This window comes from Parasteatoda tepidariorum, chromosome 5 (assembly GCF_982258835.1).
Source record: "Parasteatoda tepidariorum strain Cologne lab strain chromosome 5, Ptep-v5.0, whole genome shotgun sequence".
Classification (NCBI taxonomy): domain Eukaryota; kingdom Metazoa; phylum Arthropoda; class Arachnida; order Araneae; family Theridiidae; genus Parasteatoda; species Parasteatoda tepidariorum.
In genome coordinates this window covers 57,838,020-57,861,362 of record NC_141759.1, presented here as the reverse complement: position 1 = coordinate 57,861,362, position 23,343 = coordinate 57,838,020, and the positions used below count along the sequence as shown (strand labels likewise).

General features: G+C 27.4%; 1 protein-coding gene across 2 annotated transcripts in view; it reads right to left on the bottom strand.

Annotated features, from left to right (window-relative positions):
• LOC107437355 (scoloptoxin SSD14) overlaps positions 1 to 23,003 on the bottom strand; it is an 88,104-nt gene extending 65,101 nt beyond the window's left edge. Inside the window, exon 1 of one of the 2 annotated variants that reach the window (XM_087164000.1) lies at positions 22,634 to 23,003. In XM_087164000.1, coding sequence (XP_087020126.1) covers positions 22,634 to 22,647 — 14 coding nt within the window. In that variant the 5' untranslated portion in view covers positions 22,648 to 23,003. The remainder of the gene's footprint in view (positions 1 to 22,633) is intronic. The other variant, XM_087163997.1, reaches the window with a different exon arrangement.
• Between the last annotated feature and the right edge of the window lie 340 nt (positions 23,004 to 23,343).

Genomic DNA, 23,343 nt, shown 5'->3' with positions numbered 1-23,343 from the left:
AATTTCTCTCAATTACTTTTATAAAAGGTTTTGGGTTCATGCGCGCAACTGGTTCACTTTTTAAATAGTCTGCGCGAACTACTTATAAAAGACCGTGTGGAGGCTTCTTGATGTAGGAGGTGATGGCACTACATCACGATGAAGGACATGGGTGAAAGCCCTTATATAGCAAGACGGAAGAGAGAAAAACCTGGTACGTAAAACATTTCATTCCAGCATTTTTTTCGAAAAAAATGAAATATCTGTAACTATCAAGATTTCTTTTATAATTCTGGCATATATATAAAACTTCTTCTTTTCCAAGATAAAGTAGATATTGTTGAAAAATTTAAAAAAAGAATAAGTAAACTCCTCCCCAAAACTAGCTTTAACTGAAATGGTTTTACTACCAGCCTTTCCTCTTTTCCGTCTCGCTTTCACCCCTGATGAAGGAGTGGAGTGTCCAACTTTAGCCCAAGTCTAAGGTGTACCAATACACATAAGTGATTCTTATACTTTTTATCATACGGCATAAAAAATTAAACATTTTTAAAGTTTATTTATATTGTTTTACTTCCACATCCGCTTGCAAAACAATAGCCGGGCACATGGGGTAATTTTCAGAAAAGTTGCCGGTCAGCAATGTGTTAACTATAGGGTTTCTATAACTATCCAAATTAGTAAAACTAAATTAATTAACTCAGTTAAGTAAAGTTAATGTAGCTCTTAAAAATTAAGAAAAAACTGCAAATAAAGAAAGACTTAGGAAAAAAATCGAATTTAAATATACACATTAAATTAATTGTTAGAGGTATTTAGCAAAAATAAATAAATAAAGCAAACTAAATTACACAAATCAGATTAAACTTTAGGAAAAGTTTTACATTAAAAATCAATATTTGAAAATAACTTCATGACGAATTTAAATTGGTTTATACGAGTGGCTCATTTTTTGTTCTATATTAAGACAAGAAAAACAACGAAATGTCGAATAAGTGTTTTTCAACAGATTTACTAATTTCGTACCTTTACTTCAGACACCAAATATTTGAAGTGGTATATTAATAGCTCAGATGATGAATAACTTTTTGTCAAGTGTATCTGAATATGAAACAATTGTATTACATCTCGTTTTTCGTATAGGCGGCATTTTTTTCTGACAAAGATGAATTGAAAACGGAAGTACTTCATAGTAAATGATGTCATTCTCACGACTTTGTAATTTCCTTTGCTTTTTATGGTACTCACAACTTTGAGAAGTATGGAAAAAGATGACTAAAGAAGACGTTTTGTTCAGTAATGATTAAATTGATCCAAGTTATTTTGTTAACTTATGTTAATATTAATATCAGCCATTTTTGGCATTAAATAATAGTTCGACATCCATGATTGTTTAGAAATGTCATTCAATTTTTTAGACGATTGTGTAAAAAACCTGTGAATGTTGTTATAAGTACCTGATAAAAATTTAAACCTGTATTATTTATTCCTTTATTATTATTATAAGGCGTTACTCGTATTTGTAAGTTTCTAGAAATAATAATTAAAGGCTTGGAAGCTATTCTCCTAAATATTCAGTTTCTCTCAAAGTCAACTTAAAAATACTTTTATCAAAAAATATTTAATTCTGATATGATTCCCTATCTCTATTATTATTTAAAATTAAAACAGATAAATATTAAAAAAATTGAAAACTTATATAAAACAATTTTTTTTTACGGATAACATATATCATACGTTTTTATTATTTTTGTTATAAATTAACGTAACAATCAAAATCTTAAATAAATCTAAGCGTCTGGGTCAAACAGTCTCTTACTCGATCTCACCCGACGCAGGTTTTCGAAAAAAGCATTTAATAGAAAATCTAGTAAAAGTAAGATAGTGGTAAATATATGATAAATTTGTTTTTTGATTTTTGAATATGGTTGGTGTCTTATTTACTTGTCAACCACTACAGATTCAATTCTTAAATATGTATGATAAATTTCTCTCAATTATTCTTAAAAACGAATTTGAGTTCACGCACACAACTTGTTCAAATTTTAAATAGTCTGCGCAGACTACTAATAAAAACCGTGTGGCGGCTTTCTGATGTAGGGAATAATGTCTTACCCCTCTTCGCAAATTTTTTCTTTCTTTTAAAAAAAAAATACATAGAACACTATTACTGTCCAATCATTAATGGGTTAAAAATGAGTCGCCCTTTTCGGGACAAAACATTTGAACTGAAATTTTTTGACAGAAAGCCCATTAGCGATAGTAAATCGTTTATTCATAGTTATATCTAGTTGTTCGGTTGCTTAACCCCTTGGGGACGGGTGATTCAGAAAAGCATTTGCACAAAATCAGAATCAAGTTGTAATTAAATAAAAAAAACGGTAACTTAAATGTAGTTGTTGCTAATTTGACAGACTTACTTTGCTTTTACTTTAATTATTGTTAGTTTAATCATATATATAATCAATGTTAATTCAAAGTATATCTAAATAGTTTTATTTTGAACAAAGTAATGCTGAATTAAATAAGTCAAACAATTATAACTCCGCCCACAAATAAACTGCTTTGATTACCAGTTTTATCTTTTTACCCTGATTGATACGGTTTTATGCTGGCACTAATTTGTGACAGTCGGCGCGAAAGGGTCATGATGTTTGCGCCTCTGTTGGGTCTTTTACCTTTTCACCTGAAATACTAAAATCAGGAGCTAGTAAAATATGAAGAAAAGTATCGTTTATTCCGAGTAAAGAAAGCACTTCAGCTTTATGGTGTTTATATAATAATTGTTCAAGAAAACGACGGGCATTTAGAACAAATAGTAATACATTAGACAAATTGTTACATTACTTTAACACCTTCACACCAGGAAAAGTGAAAATACTGGTAGAAGAACTATTTCAATATTAGATAATATTCGGGAGGAGTTAATCTATTCTCAACAATAAGAATTCACTGTAAGGAAATTTATCACGGCGAAGAAGCAATTCAATATAAAAATTGCATCCGTTAAAAACTATTGGTAGTTATGAATTTTTATTATTCCCGGAAAAAAACTAAAAAATGAAATTTATTGCTACCAGTTTTTACTCCGGTGCGCTGCCAAGATGAGACAATCTGGCGAGACGCACCGGTGGGACATCCCGGCGTGAACGCGTTAATGCAAACACATACTGTGTTAACCCGATATGTCCCGAATTTATATATTGAAATGATACAAAAAGTGGTTTTATGGAAAAAGTGGTATAATATAATATCGAAATTAATTGGTTTTTCTACTGTCAGAGCATTCAAAAAGTCTTTGATAGATCAAAAAGTACTTGCTCTTTATAATTCCAGATCTAATCAGAAAAAATAAATCAATCTTTAATTCACCTTTTAATTCACCTAGAAAATCTTTTAATTCACCCAGATAAATGAAAATACTGAAAAAAGTTTCCCACCACAATGAATGTTTTTGAAAAAAGGAACTGTCCTAAATATATGACGCTGGGCGTTAACCGGTTAACCCTTTGCACTCAAAGTTTTACAACGGTTAAAAGAATAGATGAAACCTCTAAAAGTCTAAAAGACATGACACAGAATTTCACCAGAGTCTACCGTTGCCAAAATTCACAAACGAATATTGCTCTTTGCGGCTCCGTTAATTACCACTTCTTCTCAAAAAGTAATTTTTATAAATAAATTTCGGGTTTATTATGAAAAAAAATTATTTTCTGTAGGTAGCCAAATGTAAGTTATTTTTAGTTTCGTGATTTCATTTTAGATTTTTTTTTCTCCGCTACATAATCAAAGTTTAGAATTTTTCATATACAATGCAACTTTATTGCAAATATATGGCTGCTGACTCTTACGGTTTTTCCGGAAGATTTTATATTTAAAGTGGTAAGAAAAGTTTTGGCCTTTCTTGCCCAGTTACTTTCCAGGTCAAACTGTTTTCTGTTTTTTCAATTGTTGGCCAAATTTATGCGAAACACCAACATAGAATCTCAATTCCATTGTCTTTACCATCACCTCTTACATCAGAAAGCCATCGCACGGGATTTCATCGGTAGTCTGTGCAGAATATTTAAAAAGAGAAAGTTGTACGCATCAACCCAAATTCTATTTTAAAAGTGCGTACAGAAAGAAGAACTATTTCAATATTAGATAATATTCGGGAGGAGTTAATCTATTCTCAACAATAACAATTCACTGTAAGGAAATTTATCACGGCGTAGAAGCAATTCAATATAAAAATTGCATCCGTTAAAAACAATTGGTAGTTATGGATTTTTATTATTCCCGGAAAAAAACTAAAACATGAAATTTATATATTACCAGTTTTTACTCCGGTGAGCCGCCAAGATGAGAAAATCTAGCGTGACCTACCGGTGGGTCACCCCGGCGTGAACGTGTTAAGCAAAAAGTTTCGAAATGGGATAACAAAATTTACAACTCAAACAACTTTCAACGAGCTTGAATCCAATTTCTATCTATCCAAGCTTGAAACCAACAAGCTCGAATCATTACTTAACCCTTATAAGTATTCGGTTAAAACAGTTTGATTTAACTACATACCCTCCAACTGCTACGGAATTTCCGTAGTTTCAGAAATCTTCTTTTCAGACGGTAGCAAAATTAATGTCTTAATATTTAAAAAAAATTAATTTTAGCGTAACTTGTCCACTATTACATACCTGCCAACTTTTACGCATTTGGCGTAAAATTTTATTTCTATATTTAAAGTGGTAGCAAAATTTATGTTTTCTATATATTCCTAGCATTTATAAACTTAATTTATAATTTAATTGACCACCACTATTTTTAAAAAAATTAAATATATCTATAAATATGTAATACTATTGAGGCAGTCCGCTAAAGCTTGTTTAAAATACAGCATATATTTCTGCTTAAAATTTCAATTTAAATTACATTTTACTACCTCTGGGGAAAATTATCCTCGAAAGGATTAAAAGTTGGCAGGTATGCTATTACTTATAAAAGTGCAGGCCATATGGCTAGATTCATAAGTTCTGATAAAAGTTTTATGAGAGATCCATTTGCTTTTAAAATTTCTACTTTGGTTCGCTACCACTAAAAAGAATTATTTTCAAAATCCTCATAAGTTGGAGGGTGTGTAACTATATCAGAAGAAAACACTATTGAAGTATATTTAAAATGAGTGAATATGTTAAATATAAATATTTATAACATTCTGTTGTGAAAGAATAATGGTAGTTAATTGCACTCTCTAATAATTATGTCTTAAGGTACATTTTTAAGGGTTAAAATAATTAATATTGATCGAGCGTTTTATCTTATGGATTAATTGAATTCATAAGCACTTATGAATTAATTGAATTCATAAGCACATCATGATGCATGGAAATGATGTTTTTAATAACAAAAAGCTGTAGCCACACCTGTGAGAGGAAATATGTTCTTATAGAACCGGGGTTTGGATTCCAATCAAAGTTGATTTTTTAGTTCTTGTTGCAGCTGCTTTTCAAGGTTGACATGCGTAGGATTGTCTAAATGTGTCGTTCATACTGTTTTTAAAAATTGTTCTGTGATATCAAGCAAATTATTTTCAGAGCTTCAAGAATATCGTCGTTGAAAGAAAGCAATAAAAAAAAACTAGTTTAGAGCTTTTTTTAATATTTTTTTACGTTTTTAAAGTGTATCCCAATCGTGTTTATTTAATGTAAAATGTTTTACGTAATAAACTGTAATGTTTCTACCATTTAAACATGCGTTCTGAGAAAACTGGGTAATTTTATGACAGGTGTAATTCGGAAAGAGTTACATAAGTTATATAGGATCAAAACAGATTTGAAATGTGTGACACAGTGAATCTACAAAATTTTGAAATATTTATTTAGATTTTATTTTCATATTTTAAGTGTTCGCAAAATGGATTTCTTAACAAATTCTTAGTTTAATGAGTTTATTTAAAAAAATTTGATTATCACGATGAATTTGATTTTCACTTCAAATTTAAAAGCTGAACAATTATTGAAAGTAATTAGGCCTCTGTTCTACTATACCAAGAACTCTTAGATTTTTTTTAAAAAACTTAATTCCTAATTTTTTTTCTCGAAATTTTAATATATATTTAGTTACAGTAGTAGTCATAATCATTAAAAAAGTTTAAAAAAAAGTTTTTTGGAAAAAAGTGTTTTAGAGGTAAGTAAGATTATTAATGTATTATTATTTGTCTTAAAAATTATATTCCACTCGCCACTGCTTGTAAATGATTCAGAAGGCATATATAAAAAGTCACTTTGTTTTACTGTGGTGATGAAAGTAATATAAAATGCTTTACGAAAAAGTAGTAGTTGTCGCTTATTAACAATATATTAAACAATATAAATATATTAAAACTCAAACTCTTAAATGAACTATTTTTAATTATAATGATATTAGCAAAAATTTAGAGAAAATTATTATACCTAATTATGAATGCCACTGTGAAGAAGAGAAATATTTTGAATTTGTTGATCAACATCACAAACATATTATTGCTGGTAATTTAAATATTACAGAAATCTTAGAACCAAGAAATTTAAAGTTAAAAGGTACGAAATTTAGACCTATTTACCGTAAATCAATTAATAAAATACCTTCTTAATGATCATAAATATATTAAAACTCAAACTCTTAAATGAACTATTTTTAATTATAATGATATTAGCAAAAATTTAGAGAAAATTATTATACCTAATTATGAATGCCACTGTGAAGAAGAGAAATATTTTGAATTTGTTGATCAACATCACAAACATATTATTGCTGGTAATTTAAATATTACAGAAATCTTAGAACCAAGAAATTTAAAGTTAAAAGGTACGAAATTTAGACCTATTTACCGTAAATCAATTAATAAAATACCTTCTTAATGATCATAAATATATTAAAACTCAAACTCTTAAATGAACTATTTTTAATTATAATGATATTAGCAAAAATTTAGAGAAAATTATTATACCTAATTATGAATGCCACTGTGAAGAAGAGAAATATTTTGAATTTGTTGATCAACATCACAAACATATTATTGCTGGTAATTTAAATGTTACAGAAATCTTAGAACCAAGAAATTTAAAGTTAAAAGGTACGAAATTTAGACCTATTTACCGTAAATCAATTAATAAAATACCTTCTTAATGATCTCAATAATATTTGTTTAAAGATATCAAATAGATTCTCTTTTCCTTAAGGTATGTTAATAAATGGAAATTGGCTGCTTATTATTACTTTAAGAACTTTATTTTTAATAATAAAGAAAATTGAAATAACAGTAACAATTCAGCAAATTTTTCTAAAATTGATCCAGCAATTAAGCAATTACAAAAGCATTTTATGTGCACCCCATAGACAAAGATAACAATATGCAATCTTCTGTAAAAAAAATTTATGTTCTATTTTTATTGTAAACATTTTAAGCTTAGTAATTTAAATAATAATATTATCCTTAATTTTTTTTACATTTCTATAAGAGGTTAAAAATTAAAATTAATATAATATAACTTCCATCATTTATAATCATTCCAAAATTTCTTAAAATTTTTATTAAATTTAGAATAATCACTTATGGGTCTAATTCTTATTTAACTATACCAGGCATAATTTTCTTTAACTACTTAAATAAATTTTTTAAACTATATTATTAAATAAGGTTTTTCTTGGATTATCACTAATAATCAACCTATTTAAGAATTTACGAAACAAAATAAAATTAATTCCAATGCGACTTTTGATTTTCAAGATCGCTTCAATTGCATTTTCTTTCTTAACTAAAAGATTTTCTTTTGAGTTATTACTATGATTATAAAAATATCCTTAATCGCAATTTTGATTACTGGGCATTTCTAATTAATATTTGTTTGTTTTTTAACAATTACCTTTACAACGGAAAATAAATTTCATTCAAAAATATGAAATATCACAAGGATCTACTTCTTCATCACTTTTAACTAACTTATTTTTTCACTATTATGGAAAAGTTATACTCTTAATTAATTAATTTTTTAAATTTATTGATGATTTTATTATCTTTAATTTTCAAAATTATGCAAGTTTGTTAAATAATATTTACCCCGAGGAATTAATCTTGCTTTATTAATTATGACGATAATATTAATTTTAATTTTTTGGATTAAGTATAAAAAGAAGAAAGTATCTGCACTGTTGACTTAAACGTTAAAAAAATGCTTTTAAATTTAATTTAAATAAATTACATGGCATTCTAATGTTTCTAAAAACATTTACTTAAATACCATATTTAATCAAATAAATAGAATTAGAAGAATTTATATTAATGTTTATTAATCAAAAAAAAAATTGACGAACTTTTCCAAAATGTGATAAATAACCAATAGATGTCCAACTTATAAAATTAAAATCTATATAAAATCACTGAGTTAATTGTATGTTATAATTATTAATAAATTTATTAAAAATTTCATTGCTAACTAAATTTATATTTTTACCATGTGCAAAACCTATTCGGACAAATCCGAGGCTAAACTTTTTTTTATCATATAATAACGAATTTTGTTAATTGTTTTTCAATAAATGGCAATAATTTCTCAAAAATCATCAATATAGAGATTTTAGAATTAAAATTCAACCTTATTAAATATAAAATTTGAATTATCCAGTATAATATTATGACCTTATAGCGCATATCCAGTTTCGGACCAATCTAAAGTAACTAACAAATCAAACGCGCTTCTGTACTCAAGCAAGAACGCACCATAAAATGATCACACTACCCTCTATTTACGCTTCTGTTTTATTTTGTAATCTGGCAAACTTGTTATGAAAATATTTTAAATTATTTTAGAAAGATGCCGGTAAGTGTAATCGGTAACTTAAAATCATTCCTATTATAGCAGAGATGCCAACTGCTCCGGACAAGCCAAAATAATTAAAAAAACGGTAAATAACAGCACAGTAAATTTTTGAAATATATGACGATTTTTGCTTGCTTTTTAAAAGATATAACGTGACATAATTACCAAAAAGTGATGAATTATATAATCCTACGAATTATTTAGAAATAGTGGTGGATAAAAATCTACAAAATTGAATTTATTAAACCAAGAATCACAGTTGATAAACTGCCACTTCAAAATATATATTTGCTGTCCGGAGCAAGTTGGCATCTCTGTTATAGTATGTGTCAACAATGCCTTTTCAAATACTTAAATACAAAAAATTAAAATTATATTATCGCCATGATTACGAAGCAATATTGATTTCTCTAGGTAATTGAAGTTAATTAAAACATGTTCATACATTTATGAAAAACTCATAAAAAAATTCACAGCTTCTTGAAAGATTTGTATAATCTTCTAGGAAAAAAAAAGGACAGTATCAATGACGTTGTAACTTCGTCACTCATATTTAAAGCTACTACTATATTACAACAGCTCCGAACTTCGCAAATGATCCCTTTTTTTTATAGTTTTACAACCAATTTGTAACTATAGTTCAATCACTGTTTGCAGGTTTGAAAATTCAATTTGATCAAAATGTACGTAATTTATTCCTTTAACTACCACTTTAATTCTTAATTTAAATAATTAAAATACTTTGAAACAGAATTTTAATTTTCTTATGCATGTAAAAAACTTATGAATAATAAAATGAAGGAATATGTATGAATAATAAAATGAAGGATAAAAATTCATTTAATGTCTTTAATAGTTGCTAAAGTATTAAAATAAAAAAAAATCTAGGAAAACAACTGATTGAATAATTTATTTCAATTTTTGAAATTTAGAATTAAGTTTGATTTAAAACACATTCTTTTCCGTTCGCAAATAATTGTCTAAATTTAACTTTGTATTTTCGACTAAAATTTCTAGGAATGAAAATAAAATTTATCCCGATATTGTAGACGCAGAGATGCCAACTGCTCCGGACACGCCGAAATAACTGAAAAAACGGTAAATAACTACAAGTAAATTTTGCATATATTTGACTATTTTTGCTTGTTGTTTAAAAGGTAAAGCATGGCATAAGTATTCCAGAGTGGGGAATCACATAAGCCTACAAATTATTTAGAAATAGTGGTGGATAAAAATCTACTAAATTGAATTCATTTAACCGAGAATCACAATTGATAAACTACCACTTTAAAATGTATATTTGCTGTCCGGAGCAAGTTGGCATCTCTGTAGACGTATGAGTCATAAATTTATTTTATAACATTTATTTTTCACGCAATGCTAGTTTAGACACGTGCTCTGTTTTTATACAGTATTTATTTGCCACTGACAGCTGCTGTAATATAGATATTAGGTTAGTGACTTGAAAATAAAAATATTTTTGAACTATTTTTCCATAAAAATGAACAACTTTAGACGATAAAGGTAGCGAAAGAAAGTTTAAAGAGATTTTTAAAAAATGTTTTTTACCAAAAAAATTTAAGAAAACCAAATTTGAAAAACTGAGAAAAAGAAAACGCTAGATTTAATAATTATTAAAATGTTAAACACAATATTTTTTCACTTATTTTAACCTAAATATGCACAAAATTCTGCGTCAAAGAGTTAAGTTCTGATAATATGTATATATATATATATATATATATATATATATATTCTCATCAACTTCAAATGTATGTTGAAAATTCTCTGTATATATATATATATATATATATATATATAAAACCCAAAGAATGCGAATCTTGCGAAGTCATTCGAAATATTCATTAAAAGTAAGGGGGGAAAAAGCACTGTTTCTAAAATTTCTTAAAATCTCAAAACATTTTTCACTTAAAGGTAATACTCAATAATTATTTATTGCCTGTAAAAAATGTTAATTCATTTGAAATGCTTTCGAAAGCTGAACAAGTCTTTTAGCAAAAAAAAGAAACACTTCATTGTTTTAAAATTTTTCTCCTTTTTTTTGTTATTATTGTTCGTGAAAATCTTCCCACGTGCGGTAACTGTAGAATCACAGCATGGGATAAGTTTACAAAACAATGATGTTTTCTTTTTTTTCCCAAAGGAAAGTAAGTTTTATTTAAGCTTTGTCAGCTATGTAAAAATTTATATCGTAAATAAATTGAAAAGAATACTTCTAGAAGTGGTTAAAGCTGTATTTCAAAAGTTAGAAAGAGCATAAATTGAAATTTTAACATGTTTTTACATATTTTTTAATAATAACGCAATGTGTGAATCATATCACCAATTCTTTCATAAAACAGCAATTTTTTTCCGCAAATTTAAAATATTTTTTAAGAAAATAAATATCTTAAATATGTCTGTCTTGTTGCAAAATAGATATGATAGTTCATCATAAACTGGGAAATCTTAAAATATCCATTCGCCACCTCGCCACATGATGAGTTGACAAAAAAGTGTCGAATTAAATTAAATAAACAACCAGTCACCTTTTATCGTTTTCTTTTTTAAAAAAATAATTGTTTAATGAGGAAAGTACAGTCCGCAAAAAAAAAAAAAAAAAAAAAAGAAGAAAAAAAAGAAAACGAATCACCTTGAATAACTTTCGTTCTAATGATCGGATTTTCACGAACTAAGTGTCAATCTTTATGGTTCCAGGGGTGATCTCAAATATGTTTATTAATTACTGCTAACTATTAATTAAGTTACGAAACCAGACACAAAAACGTACATTCTCTGAATAAACATTTTTTTTTACATATTTGGATTCTTAACCTTCAAAATATAGGGGGTAGCCGCAATCTGGGAAATATGGTCCCCATAGTTTGGTCAGGAGAGCGATCCAAACTTCGTACCCCTTAATGTTAATTTAACTTTTTGCGTTTTTAGTCATATTTTTAAAACTAATAAAGCAATTCAGAAAAAATTGCACCCACTCATAAAACTCATTTACCCAAAGATAATTTCATGAAAAAAATAATTTTTAATAATTATTAATAATTTTTTATTATTTAATTAAATTGAGGATGAAAAAATTTTGAATTATAAGGTATGAATTTTTTTATACCATATTAATCTACACATTTTTCAATTGAAAAATCTAAAGTTTCAACTGTTTTTATTTATTAGAAGCTGAGAAAAATTAAAATTAATTATTTTTAAAAAAATAATTTGGCGACAATAAAGAAATAATTAAATGGGGCGATTAATATTAAAATGTGATAAACTTGCGAGGAACTTGACTTCGCGCGAGTAGCGTCAAATTTCATTCATATTTTTTTCGCTAATTATCATTTGCTAATTTTTTATTTTTTTATTTCTTTCTAATTATAAAATACGATGTTTCTTTTTTAGTCCTTTAATAATTTATTTGAAATTTAGTAAAAAATTTGATCAAAACATTTTGAATAAAAAAACACCTTATTGAACGGATGTCTAGTTTTATAAAATCTTGCTTCTGACAGAATATGATTTATACACCAGATTATGCTTATTTAATGGGATTATTTTTTATTTTTTGATTTTGTTTCTAAATAACTGATACAATTTTAATAATATACGTAGATTCCTAGATTTGGAATAATATATTTATCAATTTCTTGAAAATATATTTTATAAATATTAATAAAAATACATAGTCAGCATTTTTAATGATCTTAAAACTTTTTTACATCTTATATATCGCCTAAATCTTAAAATAAATTTGTAAATTATCTGTCTTCGCTTGTTTCGCAGAATTATTTTTCTATCTTTTTAATTAAATTTTAAAGCAAAATCTTATTTTTTAGGAAACCATGTATATTATTTTCCAATAATATACTAATCAATCGTTTCAGTACTTTAATTTATGTTTTCCTTTAAAATAAAATTACTTTTTAAATTATTGCTAAGTTCTTATTGAAAGAAAACTTAGAATTATTGTCAGCTATCTGAGAATTAAATCTTGTTAAGGAATTAAAAATTTCTACTGATCACACACAATATCATTCGATGCAGAATAGCTGACTGTTTACTAAGAATACTATTGTTTACGAATAATGAAGATAAATTAATAATTTTCTTTTTTTTATTATTTCTTATTTATTCGAGTAAAGAAAAGTAAATGCGCATGTGTGCACAGCGGAAAAATACAACAGATTGTTTTGTGTTTTAAATGAACAAAAACCTATGGACATACAATTTTATTTCGACATTCAAAGTTATTCTTGTGCGTTACCCTTTTGTTTTAAAAAGTTGAAAATATTTGCTTAAAAAGTTGCGTATATGATTTTAAACTTTTGCACAGTACAAAAAAATATTGCTATATCAGGAAAATATTCGATATGCCTTGTTTTGTTAAACAACTGCTAAAATAAAAAATTGTAAAAAAATTCGAAAAACGTGCTATTTTTAGAATCATCATCTCAAAAATTGTTCTTTTCCTTCATTTGACTTTTTTCTACTTAAATAACTAAAAAAATAGTTTCAACACACGTTTTGAAGAAATTATGAATACAAATTTCTCCCAATATTTCGTAATAAAAAAACAAGAATATTAATGATTCATTTACAATTGTTTCATTGAACCAGAGTAGTTAATTGTTTTCGCAATAATCGGCCTTACAACTATTTAACTTAGATTCTTTGGACTAGGGGTCACTTCATACATGTTTTTCGACATTGAAGTTTCAGACATAAAATGTATAAATTACAAGAATGCGTAAGCTTGTTTTAACTAACAAAAAAAAAAGACAAAATCGTTGGCAAAAGAAATAACTTCTTTTGCCAACGATTTTGTCCTTTTTTTTTGTTAGTTAAAACAAGCTTACGCATTCTTGTAATTTATACATTTTATGTATAAATTACATAAAAAGAGTGAGACTCATGAAAAGAGTGTCAGAGTTAAAAAAGTATTGTAAAAACTGTAACAATTGTTACTCTTGTTTAATTAAGGCTATTATAAACCTAATTTTCTTTTAATTTTTTAAGATTATATTTTTTAAAGAGCTAACGAAAGGAGTGTGTAAATAACATCAACTCTTTTTACTGCAAACTAAGTTTACTTAATATCATTTGCAAATCTTATGAAGTGCAAATTCTTGACCTGCTCCTTAAAATAAAGTTTTATTTTAATCGTAGTTGAAGGAGTACGGATACGTAGTTAAAGGAGGTATGTGACATTCGGAGAAAAAAAAGATATAGTTTTAAACAGAACGAATTAGTTTCTTTGGTTGAAATGCTGTCAATATCATTACAGCACCTTCGTTAACAAGTGTCATTAAAGAAGGTTCTAAACTTAAAATATGCATTTTAATATATTTTCCTATTTACAAACCTCCTTGATCTCCGCACCGTTTTAATATTTTTCAAAGCATAAAATGAAATAATGTTGAATAAGAAAAGAGATTTCGAATGAAATATTTTATTTTCCTTAATACAAGGTAGGGTATCTTCTACATTTTAGATTTTCAAACTCATGACTTTTCATGTCTAATTCCAAGAACTTTTCATGACTTAACGAAGTTACTATTTTCTCCGACAAAAACAGAGTAATAAATTTAAAAAGCATTATAATAACATTTCTTTATATAAAAATTTCTTTGTTAATTTACATAATTTTTTCACGTGCAAGTCCATTTCGGGCAAATCCGAAGCTAAAATTAGGCGCGAAACAGGCAATTCATGTTTCTTTCTCTATCCTATTTTATATTTTTTTTTCCTTAAATAAATATTAATTTTCTAAAATTATTAATTGTCAACTTTTTTAAATTATCCAGTGTAATATTACCTTGCGCGCATCCATTTTCGGGCTCATCTTTGGTTACTAACACATCAAACGCACTTCAGTACTGCAGAGTACGAACGCACTTTAATACAAAATCCCTCTATTTACGCTTTTACCTCCATTTTCGCTGTTGGTTTCATATTTTGTAATCTGCCAATCTTGCTTCGAAAATATTTTAAATCATTCTTGAAAAATTTCCCGTTCATGTAAGTTCATTTGAATTCGCTACCGTAAACCGGGGCGAGTCTACCCATTTTAGTTTTACATAATTTTCACTATTTTAAATTGCAAATAATTTTTTTTTTACCGACGGAGGACTTAGTTCAGACTCTAAGGAAGATGGAGCTGTAGTAGTTTGATCCGTTTTTTATTTATTTGTCGTCTTTTTAACCGACCTATTCAAACGTCTTTTGAGAGATTTGTATTGAAAATCAGCAAACTTTTAGTTGGTGCTCCGTAAGTATATTATTATTATTACTATTTTCACTTTGGTTAAGTGATAAACTTATCTAAGACTATGATTACATTAATTTTATATGAAAAAAAACAAAAACAATGTAAGTTTTGCTGTTGTGAACAAAAAGCCAGAATTCGCGGGGCGAGTCTACCCATTCGTATTTAGTTTTAATAAAGCATAATAATATAATTTAGAACTTTGTTTATATTAAAATTAAGTAATTTTAAATGAATTTGAGTATATTATTTTAATTCTGCATTGATAAATTTATTATTAATAAAAAAAAATTATAGGTTAAATATAAATGTAAATATAAAATATGTTTATTTTACCTATTTTTTCAATTTTTATATTTCAAAATTAACTTTTTTTATTTAATATTATATTTCAACGAGAAAACATTGTAAGAAAAATCACACCTCCCAAAAGAAAGGGGAAAGGATTTTTCATGATTCCCTATGTTTGAATTTCGATTTTGTTAATAATCTTTAATTATTATTATTTATTAATTATTTAATTGTAAATTTATATTAATTTTAATTTATTTTTATCAACAATAATCAGAAAAAAAATGTTATTTTATAATGTTAATGATTATAAAAACAAAACTGTGATCAAAATGTGATAATCGATCAAATACTCAATTTGTGTTATTTTATGAATAAAAAAATGGAATATATAATAAAGTTATGAATTTTACTTCATATATATCCCATATGGTAACTAAAATAACAATTTAATAGTAAAATTTGATTATTTACAATGTTAACATTCATTTTAGTAGAATGGGTAGATTCGCCCCATACGAGAGATTTGTCAGCAGTTCTATAAAAATATACAGTAACAGCGTAACTGTTAATATTTTCTAAAATCGATTTCACAGCTTTAAAGAGGGATAAATAGCGATTCCGAAACACCTATTAAAAGCCTTTTTTCTTTAATATTTACAAAAGTTTGACCACTTGAAAGTTGACAAACTGAAAAAAATGGGTAGACTCGCCCTGGTTTACGGTACTCGCTTTATAGATTATGTTTTATTCTTTTTTTTCTTCATATTTAATTTTCTGTTTTTACGTGATATTTTTACTTATTGTGTTTTATTTTAGTTGTTGTAATTTCTTTGTAAAATTTTTTTGAGTGCTTCTCACTCTATTGTATTGATATATTTTGCTTTGGCTATATTGATACAATATTAGAAAGCACTTTTTTTGCGGATATAATCGTGTGAGCTGATGAAAAGATTATATCTTTTATTTCCCGGATATTTTTAGAAATTTTTTCCCTTTTTTTCGGAATTTAAATGCCATGTAACATTTACTAAGTTTCACAATTTTATCGAAAATAAATACCATGAATTTTATAAAATCGTACGATTATGCATCAGAATAGCTATCTTTTTTCAGGTCCACCTTTGCTTGATCATTTGTTTTTCCTTTCCTAAGAAACTCGAAGTGAGGTGCGAAAAGCATATATAAATCTTTATTGCGATCCAATTCACGACCCAATTTTTTCGAAATTTTGTCTGTATTTTGAGTGTCAGGATTCCAAACATGTAAAAAAAAAACTTTTATTCAGAGAAAGTACGTTTTTTGTGTCCGATTTCGTAACTTAATTAATAGTTAGCACTAATTAATTAGCATATTTGAGGTCACCCCCTGGAACCATTAAGATTGACACTTAGTTCGTGAAAATCCGATCATTAGAACAAAAGTTATTCAGGGTGATTAATTTTTTTTTTTTTTTTTTTTTTTTTGCGGACTGTACATCAATGCAGAAAGACTCAGGAAAGCAGAACTTTCATTAAAAAGTTCAATATCTCCATTCAAAATTTTGATCCATCAAAATCCACTAATTTTTGATGGAACAACTCATGTGGAAGGAGAGTCTTATAAAGTCAGTATATTTAACTAAATTTTGTCACATTTTTATTATTGAATAAACTTTTTATAGCCATTGAGTATTTCTAATGTGATTTTTTTTGAAAAATATAATTTAATCCAAATAAGAAAAAAGTTTTTAAAAAGTGGCTATCGTATGAAAAGGATCTAACCATATAGAGGAAAAAGTAGCTATTAATTAAAAGAGTCTAACGGCGGTTGGCTTCCTGCTAAAAATTTAAATTTTCAGGTCTAGTTCATCAAATGTCGAAAAATTATCTATTATAGGATATAAATGACTTCGTTTAAGATTTTTTTTTCCAAGCTCTTAGATATTCCCGCAATTTATAACAAGCACAAATTTTTCTTGAATAAAAATTTGAAACATGCATAAAGATATCGTAAATAGTGGGACTGTTTAAATTTGAAGATAGTATTCTAATAACGAATTATGCTTTAACTACAAGACATGTAAAGCAATCACGAGAAATTCCTCATTCATTGAAAATAAATATTGAAACGTTATTCACATTCATTCAACTGTCAAAAGGATACTGATTCACTTGATTGAATGTTTCGTATGATTAATCAAACCTAAAGAATGCCATTGGCATTCGAAACGCTTTCGCGTGCAACTGTTTTCGAATGAAATTGGGTAATAAAATCGAGAACTGAATTGTTGAGCTCAGCAGAGTAAATGCTTACTGTTAAAAAACATCGCTGTTCCTTTCTCTTAATCTTCGGGAAACATTGAATTTAAGTAACTAAATTTATGGGTTATATGATTTTCGATATATTATAATTAAACGCAGCAAAATATTTCTGTTATTATATATCACCGTGTCAAAATATGACTGTTTAATACAAATTTCAGATTTTATGTGAAGAATAATTTAATGTTTTAATTTTCATTAAAAAAAAACGATTACAATAACAATAAACCAAAGTTTAAAAAAAAATTGTTTTGTTTTCAATTTCTAAATTCTGAGTTGGAAAATAAATTCTGTCTGTTGTATCAGGCTCAAAAATATGATGACATGCGTTTCGTATTATTCTGAAATTACAAAAAAAAAAGGAAAAAAAGAACAATACATTCCGATGAAGAGATAACTTTGAATTGCAGGGCAATTTCAAGCTATCCCTTTATGAAAAAACGGTGCTGATTTCTAAATAACGTAATTTCATCTTATTCTACTTTAAAGGAATTTTTTCAAATTCTTCTGTCGCGTTATGTAAAAATTTCAATATAAAGCCATTGTTTAAAAAGTTCCTCTCTCAAATATGAAGTTTCGAGAAAGCAACGAATTTATTAAGAAATGGTCTAAGAACCTTGAAATAAATTAATTTCTTAAAAATATTATTTAATTTCAAAGCAATATTTGAAATTCTCCAATCGATTTAATTGCATTTTTAGAAGAAGATAAATTTACTACCGTTACTACAATAGTTTCGTTTTTTATGCATCTGTTCGCTAAGGTCAAGCTGAAATTAAGGTCATGGTATAACATAACGGTATTTCAAATTATTAAAGTATACTTTACTTTTGTCTTATATTTTAAAGGAATTTTTTCACTCAGCGCTTTCTGCCGCATTATTTGAAAATTAAAATATAAAATCTACGTTTAAAGAGTTTTAAATATGAAGTTAATTGCTGTCTGTTGAGATTGCTGTCTCAAATATGAAGTTAATTGTTGTTGTTGAGATTGCTGTCTCAAATATGAAGTTAATTGCTGTCTGTTGAGATTGCTGTCTCAAATGTGAAGTTAATTGTTGTCTGTTGAGATTGCTGTCTCAAATATGAAGTTAATTGTTGTCTGTTGAGATTGCTGTCTCAAATATGAAGTTAATTGTTGTCTGTTGAGATTGCTGTCTCAAATGTGAAGTTAATTGTTGTTTGTTGAGATTGCTGTCTCAAATATGAAGTTAATTGTTGTCTGTTGAGATTGCTGTCTCAAATATGAAGTTAATGAAATGGTGAGAAAAGTAGTTGCCGTTTTAACGGTAAACAAAAATTCAAAAAAAATAAATAATAATAATAATAATAATTTTGCACTGAAAACAGTGAATTACGATTTCAATTTTCGATTCTTCAAATTGTTTTCCCTTTAATGATAAACAATAAAAAATAATTACATCTCTTTCTTTGTTGGACTTGCGAGGACGTAACATTTCGTAATAAAGCAAAATGCACCGTAATGAAAAAAAGTGGTTAAATATTAACACTTAAGCTAAGTTGATAATTTTTGACATGACTAGTTTTACAGATATTGTAAATGTATTACTTCAGATAAAACTATAATTATGTTAATATACTTTGATTAATGCGAATGTTTTTGTTTTGCAGATATGAATTTTAAAAATGAAATAATTTAACTACCAGTCTTTATCTTTTAGAAAAAAGTGAATGAGAGATTTAACGCTCATTTAGCAAGTGCCAAATACTATGTTTTTTGCAAAATGTTTAATAAAGGGCTGTAAAATAGGATATAAATTCTTCCAACGCTTTTTGAAAAAACTTCTTCCGGAGGTAGCTAAGTTTATGTTTTAATGTATGATTCTTGGTTTTGTAAATTAGTTTTAAACTTATTTTCCACACAACTGTATTTAAATGATTCAAAACTTCATATCAAAGGCTAATTTATCGTACTTTCTCTTGGTGAAGCTTTTACAATGTTGGTAAAAATACCAAGAATTCTGAAACCCTTATTTTTTTAACTGTCTGCCTCTCTATAAAACATTTTGCAATAAGAGTAGTTGTTGGTAGAACTGTTTATAACAGCGGTAGACTATTAACAACTAAAGCTTTCAAAATTTTCATAAATGCATTGCTTTTGCAATTAGAAGAATCATAATTAGCATAAGTATGACTAGTTTAAATATGTGCTGTTTTACCCCCTTATAAACCAGTGCCATAATCAGCTAAAAGTTTAACATTGCAGTACGTCTTGTCTTTAGGCGGTCATTCCGCTGTTTTCTGATTTGCTTATTCTAGTAAAAAACGTCACGAGCTTCTTGACGTTTATAAATATTTATAGACTACTGAAAAAATAATTGAATTACTAATTAGGGTTACCTTAGACTTCAGAATTTTGAAACTCCTACTTTTTATCTCTTGTTTGGCGGTTCTCAAATCGTATAGAAAAATCGTATAGAAAGAATTAAAAAGATTTATTACCACTTTAAATATAAAAATGAAATATTGCGGACAAACCGTATGTAGTTGGTAGATATGTAATGTGACATATACTTTAAATTTTCAGCTTTTCCACGGACTGGAAATTTTTTTAAAGTGTTAGCAGAAGTAAGATATATCAAGATGCGTTTAGCTATTAATAAATATTAAATGTGAAGGAAATATATATGGGTGCAATATGTAATTCGGAAATAATTTCGTAATTCTCCAATGAAAGATAAATATAAGCTGAAAGTCTTGAAAAATCTTAGCTATTACTCATTTGTTATTTCCTGGTCGTTACAACCCTGATTTTTAATGTTTAAAGAATAGTGGTTGCTAAACATTTCAAAACAATTAGTTTTTTTATTTCTAGTGGTTTATAATATTACCATTACCAGACTGGCTCTACTGCACCGAAGAGTGTTAACACTAGTGCAAGAGCTTTTCTATTAGTTTTAAATAGGAAACGACCACTGTTGCCAATACAAAACAGTTTGTAGTGATGTAAAAACTATATAGATGACTAAGGAATTCAAATTCATACCAATTAGATGTTTTCTGGTGTTTACTGCAACTCGAGTTTCAAATGCTGCAATATATAGGTTTATGCAATATATAGGCAGTATATTTTATTACTAAATTATAGTAAGCCTGAATGCTTAGTTTTTTTTTTCAAGATAAACTTTAAGAAATAAATAAGTGCGTTATTAGTCATTATATTCTTGAAATCAGTTTATTCGGACATGGGCCACCAATGCAATGATCACAGCATCTTATTAAAAATAAAATAGTACTGGAAAAGTATGATATTTTCCTCCTATTTCTGAATGAAACGGTCCCGCAGTGGACTGATCGTTAAGACACGGTTCCCAACAGATCACCTCAGTCAAGTATCACTGACTGCTGTTAGAGTGCGGGTGGGTGACCTCCTGGATCAAACTGCGAAGGTACCGAGGGTGTACGGTATTGGTCTTCATCAAACTGTTCTACTGTAAAGTGCTCGACTTCACGCACGTCGAGCGACCGAAGCGGGGGTGCCATCGCCTCTGCAGAGGATCAAAATTGTGATGGCATGTCTTCGAATCATCCTCAGGGATGCTTCCCTGACTGTCGCCAATAGCCCATTGAGCAGCTCTAGTGCGACGTGAATGAACTACAGCAACTACAACTGAATGAAACGAGCTATTTTGACTACCACGGAATATAAACAATTTTAAGTAATAATATTTAACTCCAAAATTGCAACGCTTAGTTTTAAGTTGAAATGAATCAAAAATTAAGTATTTATTAGCATTAAAGTAAATTAAAACTTTTGTTTGTAAATTTAAACATAGTTGTCAAGAACTGCAGATAGTTCATAGTACTTCAGTTTCATATTTAATTTCATTTTTATATTTAACTTCATTTTTATTTCGTAAGGAATTGTTGTAATTCTTGAATTTATATATTCAATTTAATAAAATTTTTACAACCACTAAATGCTAAAAAGTCAATTTAATCTATAAGAGTAAGTTATAGAAAAGAAAATGAGTGTAAGCCAATGCAATTGAAAAATGTTAATTCTATTTATAATTTGCATTACAATTAATTTTTCACTATCACTTGTTAAATAATTCCTCGGAAAAAGCAAAAGTTAACAGGTCTGTTTTTGAGTAAATTTGATACCACTTTTTTATTTTCTACCGGATGCTGTGAACATTGCATAATAGCCCCTTTTCAGAAAAATTTATAAACTGTTAGCAAAACAACGGAGAAATAAAATATTTAACTATTCTATACTTTCTATCGATCAAAAATATTTGTAATTTAAATATTTCTGTTATCATTATTTTTGTATAATTAAATATTTGTGTTACATCTAACCAACTGAATGTCTGAAATCGACTTGAAAGATTACAAATATAAAGAAAAGATTTACTAAAACCTTATCTACGACATTTGCCACCACTTTTTAATTTTCCCGGACTGTGGCCACTCTAATGCAGTACCCTAAAGTTAATGGTTAAAGCTCCGTCAGTTACATGAACAGAGACTTCAAATATTACTGATTTTCCGTAGTTTCAGAAAATGTTTTATCTCGCGGATAGCAAGGATAATGTAAATTTATTCTAATAAGTTTGAATTAAAAGATTTTTTGCACCACTAAACACAAGTAACTTAAACAGATACATATAAGGTCACATAGACTGAAAGTTCAAATTCTATAAATGCTTTTTTTCTTCAAAAATTTTTACTTGTTTCCAAAAATTCTGCGTTAGTTCACTATCATTGAAAAAAAATAATTAGCTACAATCCCAAATGGTCTTAGCATGGAGGATTATTTAAAAAAGTTAAAATTATTTTACTAGCAACGGGAAAAATATATCACAAAAAACTTAAAAACTGTGTTGCCATTCATCATTACCATTCTTTGCAATTTTTCAAAGGTATATAAACAGAAATCATAAATAGAACGAAAATAATGTAGAAAAATAATTAACTTACACCACATGCACCATGTTTTTTCGCAATAATCTGAATTTCCGCAACTAGATTATCGCGAAAATAATCCGGAAACAGATTATGCCTCGAGTTAACAAATCTTTAGTAAGAGATGATACAATGCAGGATGCGATCATTAATATCGAGAGAGAAAAATGTTGTTCCTCAACATATTGTAACCAGTGGCGACCTCTATGAAAACGTTGATAACTTTCAACAGCTGAGAGGACACCCGAGAAAAACATTCCTTATAACAATTTTTTTTATTATTTATTTCTCTATTTTTGCAATTGTTGAGGTGAGCATAGTAAATAGAGATTGCGACAGTGTCTACTTTATGATGGTGACTTGGCAAGATCTTTTACTGTGTGTCTTATGAATTTATGATTTTGGGCAAAGGTGTTTCCAATATTTAATTAGAAGATTCAGTTTTTTTAGTTCTTTCTGTTTAAAAATTTCTAAAAGGAAACATTAGGGGAAAATGTAATTGAAATTCTTTTTTTTTAATTCAGATCAAAATCTTGGTTTTGCGAAGGGAATAACACAAGGTACTCATATTTTGTGATTCAAATATGATGCGACACGTTTTTTCTTTAATATTATAAAAATTTATGCTTTAGAAGACGTGTCATATCTGCCAACTCTTCCGGATTTTCCGGAAGATTTTATTTTCATATTTAAAGTGGTGGTAAATATATGCTATTTTTTCTTTT